This window comes from Streptopelia decaocto (genome assembly GCF_964273445.1).
Source record: "Streptopelia decaocto genome assembly, chromosome: 13".
Lineage (NCBI taxonomy): Eukaryota > Metazoa > Chordata > Aves > Columbiformes > Columbidae > Streptopelia > Streptopelia decaocto.
In genome coordinates this window covers 9,799,126-9,818,038 of record NC_138668.1, presented here as the reverse complement: position 1 = coordinate 9,818,038, position 18,913 = coordinate 9,799,126, and the positions used below count along the sequence as shown (strand labels likewise).

At 47.1% G+C, this 18,913-nt stretch overlaps 1 protein-coding gene across 7 annotated transcripts in view; it reads left to right on the top strand.

The window, feature by feature from the left end:
• The window catches only part of DNAAF8 (dynein axonemal assembly factor 8), an 88,212-nt gene extending 74,531 nt beyond the window's left edge, over positions 1-13,681 (top strand). For 5 of the 7 annotated variants that reach the window (XM_082064263.1, XM_082064265.1, XM_082064266.1 and 2 more), the window contains 6 exons: positions 1,223-1,317; positions 2,411-2,531; positions 4,416-4,633; positions 6,214-6,299; positions 10,228-10,297; positions 13,400-13,681. In XM_082064263.1, the coding sequence (XP_081920389.1) occupies positions 1,223-1,317; positions 2,411-2,531; positions 4,416-4,633; positions 6,214-6,299; positions 10,228-10,297; positions 13,400-13,474 (665 nt within the window). In that variant the 3' untranslated portion in view covers positions 13,475-13,681. Of the gene's footprint in view, positions 1-1,222; positions 1,318-2,410; positions 2,532-4,415; positions 4,634-6,213; positions 6,300-10,227; positions 10,298-13,399 lie in introns of those variants that run through there. The other 2 variants (XM_082064267.1, XM_082064268.1) reach the window with 2 other exon arrangements.
• Positions 13,682-18,913: the final 5,232 nt, after the last annotated feature.

The following is an 18,913-nucleotide window of genomic DNA, read 5'->3' as shown; positions in this document are numbered from 1 at the left end:
ACTACTGCATTAAGGGCTCTTGCCTTACAGTACCTAGAATTATGAAGTTCAAACAGGGCTGAATGCTCTAAGAGCAGTAAGACATGATTCCTTGAACGTGTAGCCTGCAACACTGGTAATATTGCAGAGGATATTTGCATTTTGTGTGTTTGTATCCTGGGAGTATGGATCTATGCCAGGACATTGACAATCTATCTGAACTCCAGTTATACAGAAATAGCTTTTCCTTCTCTAACGTTTTCCACCCACAGATCTCCAGACATTCTGAGTAGTGCTTTATAAAACTGTTGCTTTATAGGGAAATATTCAGATGCTAGGCCTGGAGGGACCTTTCAAGTCACTGACTTCAGTTAATTCTCTCACAGTCGATCACATATTGTATTCCCTTTCATAAGCTTCCACCCTAACTGGATGGTTGTTACAGAACTGTGCTGCTCTGATAGCTAGAAATCTTACATTTTCAAACTTAAATATAGTCATATACAGTTTGTATCCATTTTTTTCTCATGCCAGTACTTGTACTTTAATTTTAAGCAGTTCTTTTTTCTTCTCTGACCTTTTCTACCCTGATGTGTTTATCAGAAAAAAATTTGTTCTCAACTGGGTCAAACAAGACAAGGTCTTTTAGTTTTAACTCTTCAGATGATTCTCCATTCCTTCCATGATCTTCACATTATTTCTCTGTACCTGTTTGAGTCTCAGTTTACCTTTCTTGACTGCAGTTGAAGAGAAAAATATACTGCTATCCGCAATGTCTCATACTAATTCTGATTTCTGTTATAAATCAGAGCGCTCAGCATATTTGGGACTTGCATTATTGTTACTAAGCTCATTTGTTTTACTAACTGGTAGCTCCTTCCCATTCAGTAAGACCAGCCTGATGTGGTCCAGAAGCAAAGGAACAACAATGTGGGGATTGGAGCTGTTACTGAAGAGTTTCACAGTCTCCTTAACATGATTTTCTTGTCAGGAAATAGGAGTCTTGTTTACATGAAGAACAAGCTGAATGATAATAGAACAGAATCAAAATACCAAGAAGGCAATGGAACTATTCTAAATATAATGGTTTAAAATGTTTGCTATTACTGTACAGAACAGCTGGCCTTTAAAGCAATTACTTCAGTAAGTTGCACATCATCAATCTCTCAGAAAGATGAGTGTGAGTCTAGAGAATGTTTAATTCATGGCCTGAGAGAATCTTCTCATTGTATTTATTTCTCAGGCTCCAAATCCTATCAAAGAGCTGTCCAGGATATGAAGCTGTTTTTCCCAGAAGGGCTGTGCTGCACCGAGTGTCAGACGTTAGAGGAGGAAGAGGTAGGATTGTGCCCTTTCCTGAGAGGTATCCTGCTATGTCAGAGCAATGGCTTTGGCCTTGCTGTTCCATGATTTTTTTCCTATTATGTTTTAGATTTTTTTTTTTTCCTGTGTTTCATCAGCTCTTGAGTTTTTCTTCTCCTGTGGATGTTCCTACCACAATGTGCTACCTTTGTATTGACCCAGGCAGCCTCGGTGGATAAGTGCTTTTTCAGATGCGTTTGTTCGGTAACCTGTGCTGTGAATTCAGGAGGGCTCAGGGCTCATACTTTAGAAACAAAGTTCTCAGATAGAGTTGACATCGCTCGGGAAACCTCTTGGCTTGCATTGTTGGCAGTGCCAAGAAGTGTCACCCACTCCTCCTCATCTGGTCCTTCACAGTATATAGCTGCTGGTCTCTGATTCAAACCACTGTAATTTGCCAAAGGTGAAAATGAAACAATGAGTCTTTCCTGTTCAACTAGTTTTGTACATCACTTCCACTCTGATAATTCTGAAATGATTGGGTTATACCCAACAAAGGGATGGGAATTTTTGAGCCTTGCTATGTCCACGTGGTGCAGAGGTGACCCAGCCGAGTTAGTCCAAGGACATTAGCTCTGGAACTGGAAGCAGCCAGCCACATCTCTAATATGCCTCACTAATGTGGATGCCCTCCCTCTGCAACTCAGTCCAGAGCATCCCGGCTGTGCTGTGCTGGGATGAGTGGATGTGCCAGATCATTCAGAGACAGAAGGGAGCTGCTGCACACCAGTGTGGCACCAGATAACAATGTCAGACATGCAGTCCTTGAGTTTTTTGCCTTCAAAAGATGGGAGCAGGGACCTTAGAAAGATGTCTGGATGTAGGACCTTTAAAAGGATGACAAGATGCTGTACTGAATTAAGTCTCAACAAAAAAAAAAGAATGCATGCAAAATGTTCTTGTATCTCTAGACAAGCAGGTGTTTTCTAGGCTGGCAATTACAGAAGTACACAGCACCAACAAAAGCTTCACAGCTTGACTGAATCAGTACTTAAGAAGTGTTATCCTTCCTGATTAGGTAACGATGTTTGCATGACTTGACTCTTTCTCCCTCCCTTCCCTACTGTAGATCTGTAACTTGAAATGTGACCCTATAGTCAGTTTGGAAATCAAGAAGCAGCGCAAGATCATAAAACATGAAACAGGAGGGCAACTCAATTTATTGGGCTCTGAGCAACCATGCAATCTTGGTAAGGAAATGCACAACTCTTGTTATAGATTGTGACTGTTATTGATTAATTGGACAGCAAGCCAAACCATCTGGTGGCAGCAGGATTTGGTATTGATGTCCTATCATAAGGGAGAGACAACTCTGAGCTGCAAAGACCAGCTCCAGTGGAGTCCAGCCATTTAACTGTTTACTTGCCAGGCCTTTCTACTGCCAGTGCTTTCGTAGGTTTAAATAGTAGGCTCTTTAGAAGTGCTGACCTTACCACCAGCAGAAGAACATGACCTGTCAGCATAACCAGTGTAAGCAACAATGCAGGTTTCTCTGCCAAACTTTTACAGTGCATTTCAACTTGGTCATGGTGTTTTGCATGTCTGTTCAAAGCCTGCCACAGGAGGGGCCAGGACTCTGCAGGGATGGGTGATTGTGAGATGTTTTGTTCTGTGGGTAGATAAATAACAATTTATGTGGGGAGTGCTTTTGTCTGTGTGGACATCTAACTGGACTGAGATCTCATTCACTTCCCACTGGCTGCTGAACAGCGCCAGCTCAAAATTACCTGCAGTTATGGTGGGTCAGACTGATTTAAAGTTAAAGCTTCAGCAAGCCTGTCAGTTCCCTCGGGTGCTGGCGGTTTCTCTGGGCCTTTTTTGTTGATTTTACTTGATAGGCATGTATACACCACAGGCTGTGCTGCAGCACCGTTTGTGTTAGGAGATGTAGCTAACACATGGGGATGCTTCCATGTTGGGATGTTGTGCATTGATCCCAAGCCTTTACAAACAAGCAGTGACCTGGTTAAACATCCCAGTGGTGTTCACTGGTGAGCAGACTTGTTTGGAACCAGGTTGTTGTCATTCCTGTAGTTTGAGTTCTGATGTGACCAGCAAGCAAGAGGGCGAGCAGCTGAGAAAGTGTAGTGGAGTGTAAGGGGAGCTGCAGGTGTTCCTAGTCTGAAATATCCTGTGTTGCTATTGCTGACAGGCAGGGTATTTCCCCCAACAACTTGCTGCATGGTTAGAAAGGACCAGGCCCATAGCACAGGCCTGCTGTGACTGGCACACTTCTTGATTTTTTTTTTAGAAGAGATTGCAGAAAATTAAAATAAACAAAAACAAAACAAAATGCTTTTTGGGGAGATAGCACAAGTATTCTGCAAGCTTTGTATAGGCCAGTGTTGGGAGCAAATCTCAAAATATATGCCCCTAATTTCCTACTGCATGAGGATCTCTTTGAAGGTGTCTAAGCCGGGTAGAAAGGAAACCAGTGTACAGCCCTGATGTGTTTGTGTCTCAGAAAATGCATTTCAAAGAGTTACTGTCCTGGAAAAGCAAGTACACGTGATCTCTGAACTGTCAGGCACAGTAAGTGCCTCCAGCAAGCCAGACGCATCATTCACTTTGTGGTTTCATCTTGAACACTAGAGGTAGCTCTTGTACACACAGAAACCTCTCCTTTCAGCAGATAATTATCACAAAGCTGCTGCCTAATGGACAGACACATTTATCATGAGAAAAATATGAAATACATTAAGTCTTAGGTATGCTGATCAGAATTAGATTTTGGATTATAAAAGCAGCTGGATTAACAGATTTCTTTGCTTGGAACAAATGAAATGGAATAGTATCTCCTGTAGCAAGCCAGCAGCTGTCCTTGTCTGACTCCTGAAATGGGGTCATTACTGCTGTCTTGTGATCTCCAGAGAGGCACAAGCAGGCATACAGCTGTTTGACAGTTCAGGATGAGCAATTGCGTCTGTGAACATCCCAAATGATATAACAATGCCTGAGTACCTCTGATCTTCCAGTCATTTGTCTGTGGCAGGGAAGAATTACTTAGAGGACTAGCAGTTGAGGGGGGTAGATATAAAAGAAGCATCTGTTGTGTTTTGATCTTTTCCCATCAGATCGGCCATTGCTTGATAACCTCTGCCAAACCACTTGTCTCGTATTGCCTGGGATAATCCTTCGGGGTTCAGAGCACCCACCCTATGTCGAACTGCTAGATCAGCTTATTAGCAAAGATTTCACAGTGACTGGAGTACGTCTCACTGTTCTGGATGCACCACAAGCTCACTACGTCTCTGAGATACTCAGCAGGGCAAAGTGCAGTGTTGCAGCAAAGGTAGGAAACAGCTGGAGTTTTGCTTTGCTTCCTTCACACAAAAGAAGAGCCTTTTAATGCCATGCTGTGCTGAGATACCCAGGCTAGCTCTGAGCAGACTTGCTTTGGTAGCAGCATTAGCACAGCGCTACATCTGATCTCTGATACCACTGGTAAGTAACGTGGGCAATGTGCCTTCCTAGCTAGTCCCTGCCCTTGTATTCCTGTGTTTCTGCTAGCGCACCAACACCTGACCTGGACATCAGTACATGTGAACATATCCTTAACGTGAATGCCACATCCCCATTAAACATTTTATTCCATTCATCTATCAGTACGCAGTTGCTGCTATTATGTATGTTCTGCTGCTTTATCCTGCCTTGTTTTTCCGGATAAATACAGTTTCTATTTTCCTTTTTCTAATCACACTCCATTAATCCTCTTCTATAATGCTAAATAACCCTTGTGTCCCGGAATCCTGGGCAGAGATTTCATTTTACTTCTTGTTGGTGCTGACAGCTCAAGCCACAGTCCAGCATGGGTTGTGAGCAAGTGCTCGTGGGGCTTAAGCATGAGATGTGCTTCTGGGGTGAGCAGATCCATTGCTTTACATCAGCAGAGTGTGTGGCCCAGACTGTTCTCTTGGCACTTGGTGGAGAAGCCCAGCATCCCAGAAACCTTCCTAGGGCAAAGCAGTAAGGTAGAATGGGCAAGGAAGTGCTGTCAGGAGCAGAGAGTAAACAAGGGGGGAAACCACTTACACTGGAAGTAGGAGTCAACAAAGGGCTGTCAGAGATGCTTGGCAGCCCTTCTGAAAAAATACAGGCAAATGTTTGTGCGTCCAGCCTTTCAGTTATAAGAGGTTTAGGTGTTACCTGTAATAAGAACAGGTAAGATCTTTTCAGGTTGTGGGTTTTTTTAAAACTGACAGCATCTCTCTGAAGTACCTCTGTATAGAATAGCAATTACATCTAGTATCCAATTAGTCTAAGCACTACTTTCTTCTCCTGCGGTTCCCCTGAGGATGCCATCCCTCTGCACACGGGAATGTGCGCAGCTCTCTAGGAAGGACAAAGCGAATCACTGTGTGGGAAGGAGAGCCATGGCAGCAGCACTGCTCTCCTGGCGATGGAAATATGTCCTCCTGTCAGAGAGGAATTACCCTGGGCAGAGCTGGCCTGTTTCCAGAAGGGTCTGGCACTGCTGAGCCAAAGGTGAACATTACAACATTTGCTTTCCCTTGCCAGAGGGAGATGGGATCTTTCAAGTAATAAGTGTTTCTGCTACAACATCTCAACATTTACCCTTATCTATGTATTCCTGCTTCCAGCAGATTTAGTGACTGAATAACACACCTAAGTAACCTGCTTATTTTCACCCTGAGAGAAGGGAACAGGAATAATAGTATGCCATAGGAGTGGGAAAACTAATGGTTCAGACATGATACTCTTTCAATTTGAAAGACTCTGCTGCTTTGTGACTTTCATCCCCTGACACAGCACACGAGCAGTTATCTGTGCTGTCAGCGGTTCCTCGGTGAGGCTTACAGACTTATCAAAGTGGACAGCAACACCAAAGCTCTGTTCTTCCCTCTCTTGTAGTGTTCTCTCTTAATGGACGGTTTGTGTCTGGTGTTAGCAGCGCAGCGAGACAACGCTGTCATTTGCTTCGAGTCCCTGCTGGAGTGGTAAGTGAGGACAATGTCACTTTACCAGCCCTGTCTCAACCCCTGCTAGGGAGCTTGTGGTCTGAAGGAGAGCACTTCCAGTTCAGAGTCCCATGAGGTCAGGTGCCACTCAAAGGCAACCCATTCTTCCTAAGTTATGTTGTTGCTAATGGGTCAACACCTCAGCGTTCCCCAGTTTCAAAGTAGTGTGTCCTATACACAGGACCTTAAATACTCGGTTGTGTTGGTTGTTAAGGCCATGGAGTGTCTGCAAGGCATGGTGGCATGTTTCCACACATACGGGGAATTCTATTGAAAAAAGGGCTCACATTGGGAATAGACCTGATGAATCAATAAAATTCCTAGGAGAAATATCGTAGCAGATTTTATGTTTGCTATGGAAAAAAAAATACTTAAAATAAATGCCAGAGAGCAAAATAAAAAATCAGCCTCTTAAATAAATCACCAGAAATGCTGGGTAGAGGATTTATAAGCCTAGTAAAACAAACAGAACCCCTCTACAGGGACTGATTAGTGGAATAGAATGATTATCAGGCCAATTAACCCCTTGTCCCCCAGAGGGATGGTTCTGCTGCACAGGGACTGGTATTTGGCAATGCGATGTGTAGTTCACACACATGGTTTCCTCTGGGAAATGAAGCCAAAAGAGCCTTTTTTATGACACATTTGGTATAGAGCAGTCCGGCAACCACACCGATAAGGCTGTCATGACTTTGACTGTATCATCTGGAGGACTTCCAGATAATGCTGTCAATAGGACAGGAATAAGGAATTCAAGGATTCAAAGGGATCAGATCTGAGCATCCAAGCTGGTAAACACCTTGGAGTTCTCATACTTAAATGAAATGTCACAGTGCTCAGTCACAAGGCCACACCTGAGAAGAGCAGTGAGAAAAAAATTCATAAATAACTTTTCAAAAATGTTTTTTAGTTAATGACAAAAATTAATTTAAAATCTCACCACTGAGAGCTACATCCCAAACTTTTCACCCAGCAAGATACAGTGCTAAGGAGAAGCAAAGAGCAAGTTACCCAAGACCTTCCTAGTGAGCTTTCTTCTACTGTTTTCCTGATTTTAAGGAAAAAAGTGAGCTGTTGGGAACCCCAGAGACCACTGCTGAAGGGAAGTCTGGGAGAGAGGCTGTCAGCAGAGCTGGCAGCACAAACAGGATCCCCCACCTCTGTATTTTTCCCAGGCTTTTGCTGATCAGAGTTGTGGGTGCTGCCTAACAAGATCAGCTACAACACAGTGCTTTTCTCGCTAGGCTTAGCTTGATATGTTTTAAGATTGCCAGCCTCAAGGCAGCACCCCCAGAGCAAACCTTGTGGTGGCTTGTCAGTGCCATTCCCAGCGAGCTGAGGGGCTGGGAAGGAAGTGAGGAGCAATCAGAGTGGACTGTGCCAGTCTCAGCCGTGTCTCACCCTGGTCTGTGCCAGCTTGGCTGTCTGTACAAAGGATAAACTTCTTGCTAAACTGCAAAATAAATACATGTTGGTAAATTTTGGCTGTTAGGAGGCACTCCCAAATGGCAGGATCCACTCTGCCTCTTACCGTGGTGCCAGAACTAGCGATCATTTAAAACCAGCTCTACAAAACCATATTTGCCTTCGTGGTCGATGTGGCTTGTGGAAGGGAGGAGCAGCAAGGTGTGCCCAAGAATGGGGAGGAGGGGAGGCAGCGGTGCTCAGGTAGATCAGCTTTAGCCAACTGTAAACTCGCGGCCTTATCGTATCACAAGCCACTATGCTGTTTAAAATGAACTTCACAAATATCTTTGAAAACGCAGCCTGACTTAAATTGTGTCTCATAAGGACACTTCATGCTAAGACATCTTCACTGCCTAGTTTATAAACATTTCAAAATAACATCTGAGGTTAATTACACTTATGACTCCATCAGCAGGAGCCACGTGACCTTTCTTGTACTGAGTAAATCACTGTATTTATTTCACTCTTACTGCCACGGCCCGGGATTCCAATACCTGCACAAGTTCTGGCCTGCATTTCACTGCGCTGCTGAAGCACTGCGGTGTAAGAGATTATTTTACAGCTCTGGGAGTTGATTCACAGCTGCGCCACATTACTTAGGCTTTGTGCCATGGGGAGAAACGTTGCCATCTGTATGGAAGCCTGGGATATGATGTCAGAGATGGGCTGTGATAAGAAGGAGGAATCAGGTGTTGAGAGGAACAATGCAGGCTCTGCTAGTATAACTGCTTGTAGTTCAGAGCCTATTAAAGCTTTCCTAAGCCAGCTCTAGCAGTGGCATATCCAGGAGAGACATTCAGTCACTGGAGGATGTGCTGTGCAGTGCAGTTGCCTTAAAGACAGATCCAGACCCATATAGCTGTGTTGATTGTTCCTCAGCAGCAGAAATGCCCACTCTGCCTGTTCTCTGGACAGCTATGAAGGCATCATTTCTGGACCAGGGGGCAGGAAGAACAGAGAAGGGGAGAAAATTTCTGCAGGTGGTTGCACAAAAGCAGGCTGTGAGCTTGATTGACTGCAAAGAGTGAAGCCAAAGTAGGAATCTGGGAGGGTGCCAAGGGCAACTCACAGGGCAGAGTGAAGTAAGTGTTTGGAAAAGGTGAGGGGAAGCTGAAGCACAAGCTAAGAGCACTGGGGACCAGGGGGGAATCTGGAGAAGGAAGTGACACAATCCTGTCCGCAGACAAGGAAAACCGATGTGACAATTACCTTTCTCATTCTGTCAGCATCTGGTTGCCTGGATCTCCAATACAAAGCATTTGAATTTTCCCTGTCATAACTTGTTTTTACAGCCAGATTTCCTAGCTGCGGGGTGGTAGGGGGGAGAATTGACAAGTAGGTTCAAAGTACCTACTAGAAAAAAAGCATGCTCTGCTTCTTATGCATGACAAACTAGATTTAGCTGCCTTAACGGGTGATGCTGATTTAGTAGTGATTACTTCTCTATGGTTATTTGAGCTTTGAAAATGTACTTTAATATGTCCATAAGGTTGATAGGACCTAACTATATTGTGCATGGTCTTCAGGAACTCACCTAGTTAACGTTGTACTGAACTCAGTAAGGAGAGTTTGACTAAAGCACACGGAAAACCTGGCTGCAGCAGAAGAAAATCAGGGTGCAGACTAGGCCTTATACATTCCTAGTTTTAGACCATGTAGTGCAATCAGAACAAAAGTCAAATATTAAGGAACTTAGCTGGATGTTATTCTCTCTTATGAAGCATTCGTACCGAGTGCTAATTGCTGTTAGCAGGGAGTGATGTTATCCCTATAGCAAGCTCATATCTGGGAGCTCTGGAGGTGTAGAAATCAAAAAATGAACACATGAAATGTAAAATCCTGGAGCTGTTGAAAACCACTGAAGGGAAAATTGTTGCCAAGCACAATACCGGGATATGGGGGCAGGGAGTGGTTTCCAGAGCCTCTGGAGAGTTTTTAAGCCTAAGACTCTGTAGAGTTAAAAAGGCAGTTTTGAAATTTGTATCTTGCCTTTGAATTTCTCTTGAATATGTCTTGTGGTTGACTTATGTGACTTGAGGTGAACTAGGGCAAAGCAAGGACTAGGGAAGCAGCCCCTGCTGCTGAAGGCAGCTTAGAAAGTCCTAGGGTTTGGGAAAAACACACGTTATCTTTGTTGAGAAAAAGACCCCTGCACAGAGCTAACCATCTACATTTATGTGTATTTCCCACTGCCCTAAAGACCCCCATTATGCAACAGGTCATTACTGTTTGTTTGAAGGCTTATATTTTAAGAATCCAAATCCATTTATACAAAGCTTTGTAAACCCCAGGATTTATCTGTGTAAAGAAGTTCAGTAACAGATGCACATGGCCAGAACTGCTGGCACAGAGCATAGTCCTCCTCAAAGCTAGGTCATCTGCAGTTCCTGACAGCTTAGGTGGCAAAGTAACACTGCCTTCCATTTTTCTTTATTCCCAGCGTCTGTTGGCAGAAGCAGTTGGTCCTGGACACTGTGCAGCATCTCCTTTATCCCCAAAACGAGAAGCAGGCAAGTAGAGACATTTATGGTACAGATATGTGTCCTTTGTGCCCCTGTGATGAATGAAACTTGTCAAAATTGTTTGAATTTTAGAAGAAAAATTCAATTTGGATGAGACAGAGGTGGTGCCTCATGGCAGCCCCAAGCCTTGGCTTATACTGAGAGCCCAGCACATGGTGGAAGGTGGGACCAAAAACTCTGTCAAACTGTCTTCCGCATTACACCAGTGGCACTATTTTAAATCAAAATATTTTGAGATTTTGATAAAGATTCAATATTTTCTGTAGATGTCAGTTACTTTTTATGAAGAAGCAACACTTAGTAAGATATCTGTGATACTTGTCAAAAATACGTGACAGGAAATGTTCATTCAGCCCTCCTGCCAAGCTGGCACATGTCCTGTGGTTGGGAAGTTATGTTTCAGAAGCCCAAATCCAAATGGAAGAGGATAAATTTAGCCATTCCAGGGATGGGCTAGCTGAATTTTTTCTCAGTAGTTCATCCTAAGAAAGGAAAAACTAAGCTCCAGGCATGTGGGCAGCTAATGGGAATAAAATGCATAATAAAATGCATAAATATCTTTAAAACTCTGGCTGTAACCATCAAATTCTAGTACAAAACAAATGAGAGATTTGGGTAGAGGAGTTAGTGCCTGAAGTGTTAGGACCAGGAGGTGTAAAAGAACTGGAGATAATAAGAAATGGTAGCAAGTGTGCAAGCCTTTCCTCTGGATCCTTTTTGCTTCCTAAGAAAATCTAGCAGGAGAGTGAGACTTGTCTGTAACCTCACATAACACACCAGAGCTGCTACCTGCAGTCCCAGTGCCTAAGGACTGAGCCTTCTAACACAGAGCTGCCTTTGAAGTCTGTGTCCCTGCTTTTGACACAGGCAAAACTACCACAAACTTCCCAAAAGTCATACAGCTGCTGTTTTCAGTAGCTTTCCCTAAGGCGCAGTATAATTCTCCTGGGACGTAGCTGGGACTGTAGGCGCTGCAGTGCCTGGGCAGATCTGTCTGCATGGCTCTGCGATAGCTGCAAGGCTGTCACAGTACAGCGCTTGCTGCTGCCAGCGTGCCAGGCTGTTGCCAAGTAATGTGACAGGGCGGCAAGTCCAGGCTGTCTTCTGATTTGCTTTGAAAAGGACATTACATATCTCTGGCTGACATAAAATCCCTTCTGCTTCATGGCTGTGGGGAATCAGCCTATCAGAAAGAGGCTTATAGTACTTTCTGTGAGAGATAAGAGAAAAAGCAAATAATGCTCACAGCCCTTCTCCCCGCAGCCTGGGCCACTGAATGAAATCCCTCTGGTGCTGATGGAAGCAGGGGCTGCTCACAGCATTTCAGAGCTTAGGTGACAAGTCTAGTCCTGGGATGGTGGTGGGTGCAGCTCTTCACATTGTGGGTTACAAGAAGCACAGCAGCAAGTAATGTTTATTTTCAAATAGGGCTTTTGCTGCAAAGTTCAGGGTAGGTTTAGAAATCACAGAGCAAGATCTGAGGAGCAAGCTCACCAGGGAATGACTGCACCTCAGAGAATGTCCCTAGAAACGATGTTTGATCCTCACATCTCTTGCTGATGAGTATGAAATGTCAGCCAGGATTTCCAGGTCAAAGCTAATGAGCAACAACATGGTATCAGGCAAAGTTCAAGCAGGTTAAATGAATGTGGATTTCAAATCCTCATGGTCTGAGCAGAGCTGCAGCATTTGCTGGTGGAGTTGAGCCATGAAAGTGAAAAGGAATTTCATACTTGCTGCCTGTGTGATTTGGGACTAGGCGATAGGCTGAGAAATCAGCTTTCCAAATACAGACTATTTCAATGCTGACAACTGTGTCTAGGCTAGTTGTCTTGCCTCCTTCTGCAGTCGCTGAGAAAAGCAAGTATTTCTGTAGCCCTTCACCTGCCCTGTTGGAAACATCTGCAGGTGAATTCCTGCTTTGGAAGTTTCTTATTCTCAGGCAGCGGTCCTGCAGATGCCTGCTCCCCACACAGGCTTCTCTTGGGCACACACAGAGCAGCTCACGTCTGGAAGTGACACAGTTAATTTTGTTGGTGCCACCATTGGGGGCTGTTGAACTTCCAGAGGGCCTCTGTGAGGAGCTCGCAGGTGTCCCTGCACGTGGTCCATACCCAGGCTGGAACTTCCCCAGCGATGAGCGAGCTGTCGGGCACTGCTGTGCTCAGCCTCGCGGCTGGGATGTCCTGTGGCTGGGCGGCTTCTCCTCACACGTGCAGCTCTGCACCATGGCTGGGTGAGGCTGTGAGGCTGAGGTGGCTGTCACCCTGTGACGGTGCAGTATGTCATTGACTTGCCGCCATTAGCGGGTCAGAGCAGGGGGATGGCACAAGGTCTCTGCACAGCTGTTCCTCATCAGAGCCCACAGATGTGCAGTCAAACCTCCACGGGCAGGCAGTGCTGATCTCTCCACTCTGCCTGCAGCCCTGAAGCTGTTGCCAGCAGCCACCAAGGCTGCTCCAGCATCTCCCTCCCTGCAGAGACAGCTGAAAGCTGGGACTGGAGCAGAGTGACACAGGGAAAACACATCCTCTCCCACTCCTGGCATGATCCTTAGCCCCTCAGCAGTAGGCAGAAGGGCTGGAGTCCTATAAAAGAGACCTAAAAACCTATGAGGAGAGGCAGAGTGGTAGCAGCAGGAGGGCCCCAAGGGCTGTATGGTGTGGACTGTCAGCACAGCATGTGTGATGCTTTAGGGGAACATGGTGTTCATTAGTGCAGTTAGAATTATGGACTGGTCCTGGAGCCCTTGGCACTAAGCTGGCCTCCCACACCAAAAGAGCTGCACGGGAGCGAGGTTTGGAAAGGAGAGGCAGAGAAGCTGGGGAAGGCACTTTGTGTGGTGTTGGTTTTTTTCATTTCTTTGAAAATGTGAATCTTGAGAAGGGCCAAACAGTGGTTACAACTAGCAGGTATCTTCCTGCTGTGGGACACTCATAGCCACCTCTGTGCTGGGATTAATTCAACCTGATAAATGTCCTCACTGTTCTGCCTGCAGCATGCACAAGAAACCCACCTCTGAAAAGAGGTTTCTCTGCGATGCAGAGAAATCGCAGCTCTCCCCCAACCCCTTCCTTCTTTTCTCCCCAGGCTGAAGAGCTGCTCTGTTGCCTTTTTGACTCCCTGACATCTGAGAGTATCCACCGAATTGAGTCCCAGGAATGATAACCAAGATGGTCAAGGCCCCCAAGCAGCCATGGGTTGATGTCACTGCGGGTATCTGTGCAGATGGACACAGATAGGACTCTCAGCCTCTAAGACCACTAATATTTGTTTGGCATTAAAACATGAAGTCTGAAGTATGGTATTAGCATCAGTAAGATAAGTGAGAGGGATGGGAGGAGGGATCAGTGTCCAAGAACAAATCTTCCTGAACCGTAGCTGTGGTTTCTAGTGGAATGCATTCAGAGACAATCTGCTTGTGTTCACAGAGCAAGGTTTGGAGCATTCCTCTGGCTGGGAAAAACTCAGGGAGTAGACACAAGGACAGGGATTTGCTGCTGTCATCCTCTCAGGTGCTTGGGCACTCCATCTTCCCCAGGCCCAAAAGACATTATGGAGAGACTCAGTTTTCTGCTGCTGCTATGTTCTTTGTACCAAAGACAAAACCACAGTAAATAAGATTGAAACAGTCTAAGGGAAGGCTGGATCCCTGGAGAGCTCAGTACACCAGAGAGAGCCCTTGAATTAGACTAAAAGCTGGACAGCTTAACGTTCACCTGCCTCTGCTCTGGCAGCCCAGTTACCAGCTGTCTGTGCCTGGCCCCAGCTCACAGGCACACAACCTGCCTCTTGTTCTCCTTCTCTAGCAGCTGCTGATCCCAGCGCCATTCCTCCTCCTTCTATGAGCCTTCCAGCAAGTATGCTGGCACTGATACCAAAGTCTTCCTGGGACTCACTGGGCAAATTCAGCTCCTTTGGGGAAGACTTTTTAGCCCTGGAGGCGTCATGTTCCTGTCTGCCCTGCTAAGGCAAAGCCTTAGGCACATGCGTGCATCCAGTTTCAGACGTCACAGATGCGGCAAGAATAGTGTCTGTACGTTCTCCAAGTGGTGTTCAGGCTGGCCAGCCCACCTCTGGGTGCTGCTGGCAGAGCAAACCCTTCTGTGCACAGTCCTTCCCTCTGTGAGAGCCTGGTACGAGTCCTTCTCTCTGGCTGTTTGCTCACATAAACTCTGAGAGTGCAGCACCTCTCAGATCTCTCTCCTCTTTCAGACTGGGCTGAAAGTGTCCAGTAAGTCCAAAAGCTGTTAGAGGTCTGGCCCTGCAAGCTCTGCTTCCTCAGCTGGCTGTAGTCCTGCCTTGGTCTTTAGCCCTCTCTAAGCTGCCTTGAAACAGAAGCAAGAGATTGTCATGGTCAGCTGGGTGGACAAGGGACATGGACAGAGGACCTGCCCTGACCTCACATGGCAGTTTGGTGTCAGAACTTGGAAATATCTTCCAGACCTCTGCTCCCCTGCACCATTTTGCTTGGACAGGCTGTTCAGGCTTTGTGGTGGGACTGAACATCTCCTGAAGAGAAGCTCCAGAACCATGCACCCATGAGGGAAGCAGGCAGCTGCCTCTGTCCCCGGGGAGGATGGGGTCTTGGGAGTCAGCGTGACAGAAAACCCAGCTCTGCTCCTGCAGCTAAGTAGGCCATTTCCTGCACTCCAGGCACATTTCTGTCGTGCTTGTAAGCCATGTACGGCTTTGAAACAAATGAAAATTAAAAGGATCCACCCCCAGCACTTGGGGAATTTAATCTGAAAAAGGAGCCCGTTGGAATAAAATGCAGCCAGATAGCAGCTGTAAGACAGAACAGAGCAATGCGCATGAAAAGGGCACGCAGGGCCAGCAGCAGCCCTGCACCCAGCCAGCAGGGTGGCACATGGGTCACCAGCTCTGTGTGCGACCTGTGAAAAATGGGATCACGGGCAGCTGGACAGCAGGAGGTGATGCTCTGGTGACTGGCAGCAGTCAGCTTGAGGAGGTAACATCCCTTTCAGACACCCCTGGCCCCATCCAGGCTTCACAGCAGGCAGGAGCTCTCTGAGCTTCGCAGCAGGAGTTGAGACCATGACTTTATTTTGATGTGTAATAAACCAGGGCGTGGCACAAAAGGCACCTCGTACCATATCCCCTTCCAAACAGCCCTGCTGCTGAGGCTTGGCCTTTGGGAGCCACCACCCACCATCACACAAAGGCCCGTGCCTTGTTTTCCCATCTACAAAACAGAGGTAACGGCTCTGCCACATCCCCTGGGCACGCGAGCGACATCATAAAAATGGGGCAGCACCCAGATACGTTTGAGCAAGAGGCTGCTGCAGTGTCTCGATTCCTATTCTAAAGCCCAGCTAATTAGTCTTAGTGTAACAAACTAGCACACCTTGCACAGAGCAGGGGAAAGCATCATCCTCTGATATTTCCAAAATGCCAGGATTCCATAAATAACCTCGCCAGCCTTTCCTCCCAGAGCGCCCCACTCCCCTCCAGAGAGCTGACAACCAGGAGCACCGCGGACCCTGCAGAAATCCATCCCGTCACCCCGCTGCCAGCTCCGGCTCTATCACATGCAGCTACAGCTCACACGCTGTTTTTCCCTGCAAACTGCCACAAGGCAGCCAGGATTAGCTAATCAGAGCTGAGGAGCAAATTAACGATTGCTAGAACTAGGAGAAAGGCAGATTTGATCGGAGATTGCCAGCTTTGCAGCTGGCTCCTACTTGCAAACAATTCATTTAGATTATGAAAGCAAGAAATTGAGTACAAAACCCCCTACATTGTTTGCTTCCTAGAGAAAGAAAAGAAAAGAAATGGAATTTAGATTAAAAATTATGCAGAATAGTATTAATTCCCCACCTCCTTGTGCCTCCCCTCTTGCTGGAAAACCAGAGCTAATCAGAATTTAGCATTGTTCTGCTGCCAGTGTCAGAGCTGCCTCAATGGAGGAGAGATAAAATACAGTAGGTGGCATTTTGTGTTAACTCCTTGGGGTCCTGTGATAAGAAAGATGGGAGCACAGCACCCGCTGCTGATCTCCCATTTTCCCGGCATGCTCCGGCCTGATCATCTCCCTTCGACAGGCGAGTGCCTGGGGGCGCAGAGCAGCCCCTTGTCCCCCACAGGGCTCCGTGCTGCACCCCAGCACCAGCGGGTGCGGGCGCGTTGTCTTGATTCGCTGCACAGAGAGCTCGGTAGCTCTCACGTGAGCTCTTCGCTCCGCCTTGGAGCAAATTCATGTCCTGAGGGATATAGACGTGCTGGGTGCTCTTCCCTATTGTGGGCACAGGCCGCAGAGAGCCGCACTTGTGTTGTAGCTTTTGAGCTCGCTTTGTGCCAAGGACAGATTTAACTAATTATCAATTAGGCCTAGAAATTGCTACCTGGCTGCCACCAGCAGCAGCAGGACACCGATATCAAGCCGGGTGAGCGGAGGAGGATCGTAACAGTTCCTGTATCAGCACTAAGCAAAGGACACACATGTGGCCGTGCAATTTGCAGGTGGAGGAGCTGAACCAGCGGCCAATCTGCTCTGCTGAGGGGCTGTGCGGGCAGACCGTCCCCGGGGAGAGCTGTGTCCTTCTCCGGCATCCAGCCGCTGCGGGACAGGCGGGTGACATCTCTGCTGACCCTCCTTCAGCCACCCCTGCAGACTCAGCAGCTGCTCAGAGGTTTTGCAGTCTGGCCAAACTGACACTTCCACCACCACCATCCCTACCCCCCACCCCACTCCCAATTTAAAATGACAAGGAAAACCCCAAACTAAAATTAATCACTGCAGAGCAAAACTGATGGGTGTTTTGCTTTGGTGTCCCCATCCACCTTACTTCTGCTGTAATAAGCAGATTTGAAAACATATGACATTTGGAATTGAAACAACCCCCTAGCACCAACATGTGCATTTGATTTGGGCCAGAATAGTTCTTTTTTAGTAGTATTTTTATTTTAGTTATTTTATTTTATTTTATTTATTTTATCTTATTTTATTTTATCTTATTTATTTTATTTCCTTTCTGCTCCAGCCCTGTGCTCGTGAGCCTTGCTGAGCACTGGGGATGTCTCATATCACCACTCAGACCTACCAGCCTGAAAATCACTCCCCAGCAAACACGATTTACTGCCTTCCTGGTAATCTGCTGAGAAATGGGGCACTGGCTTCCATCTCCAGAGGCCCGTGGCTGCCTGGGGAAGAAGGAGGTGCTGATGGACCTGCTGGAGCTGTCACCGCATCAGCCATCCTCACCGGGCTGGATGATCTTGGTCCACATAGATCCCATGCTCACAAATACTTGCTTTACTTTAGCTGGCATCGCCATAAGCACCTCTGTCTTGGCTGAGAGACACCACTGTTGGATTTCCAGGTGTCTCTGCATCTAGGGGTTTTGACGAACCATCACACAAGAGAGACCTGGCTGCGCTGGAGAGCTGAAATGCTTTGGGCATTAGTGAGGCCAGCGTCCAGGATGAGTGAGGGGCAGGGGGCTGGCTGGTCCCTGCTGGGGGAAGCGTGTGCCTCCTCCTCTTCCTCCTGGGCTGGGATCAGGGCCCAGACTCTAGTCCCAGCTCTGTCCCATTGGGCCCGCAGTGGCCTCTCTCTGTTCCTTGATCTCCGTCTTCCTGGGGCACCATCTCCCAGGCCCGTCACAGCAGGAGCTGCTGATTAATTGGTCCTTGGCAATTCCCCACTGACAGGGGCTGGAGGAGCACAAAGGGCGGTTTGTGTGCAAGCTCTGATAGAGAGGGGCCGGGATGGCTCAGACATGATTAAACTGTTTGGAGCAGCGGGTGGTTCAGGCTGAAATACCAGCTCGGTGCGCGAGGAGATTGTGGAACTGCTCTAACTGGGTCACTCCAGTAAAGCCAGAGACTCCCCAGAACAGTTTCATGTGTTGCAGGGCTCAGCTGGGGAGGTATATAAGCCCCTGGGGAGGTGCACTGGTGGGACTTTGTTCTGCTGCTTTGCCAGGTGAATGGGTGGATCTGGGGGTCACTTGTTCTGCTGACCCCTGGCATCCTTCTGCTTGAAGACCTGTGTGATGTTTGCCATTTTCCAGCCACCAGGAATCTCCTGAGATCCCCATAACCTTTGACAGATGATAGACTTTTGCCTCCAGCAAGATCACCAAGTTGTCACAGCTGATCAAGATCCTCAGATGGTTCCAATGGACCTGTTTGTGACCGGTTTGCCCAAGATCTTTCTCCACTGTGGGTGATGCTCGATGTTTGCTGGCTCTGGACTGAAGCTGCTCTGTGCACTGTGGCAGACCATGTTGTGCTGCTGGTGCTGACAGAGGAGATGTTGATGCTGTGGTGTCCTGGCTGACCTGCCTGGGGCTGAAATCTGGGAGGCTTATTCAACAGACAGAAAGGGAAGAGGGAGCAGTTTGGCTGTCTCTGCCCCCCTGCCTCTGCTGGCAGCCCCTGCCTGGGGCCTGGAGGATGCGTTCAGCTCGTGTGACACAGCTGCAGCTCATGTGGTTGTGAAGCTCTTACTGCAAACAGCTGTGTGTCTGTACCCTGAGCAGTGACCTTGGGTGTGGGACTCACCCTTTCCAGAGCTCTGGTAGAATATCCTGAGCTGTTTGTGGCTGTGCACTGAGGTGCTGATACCCTCTCAAAGCA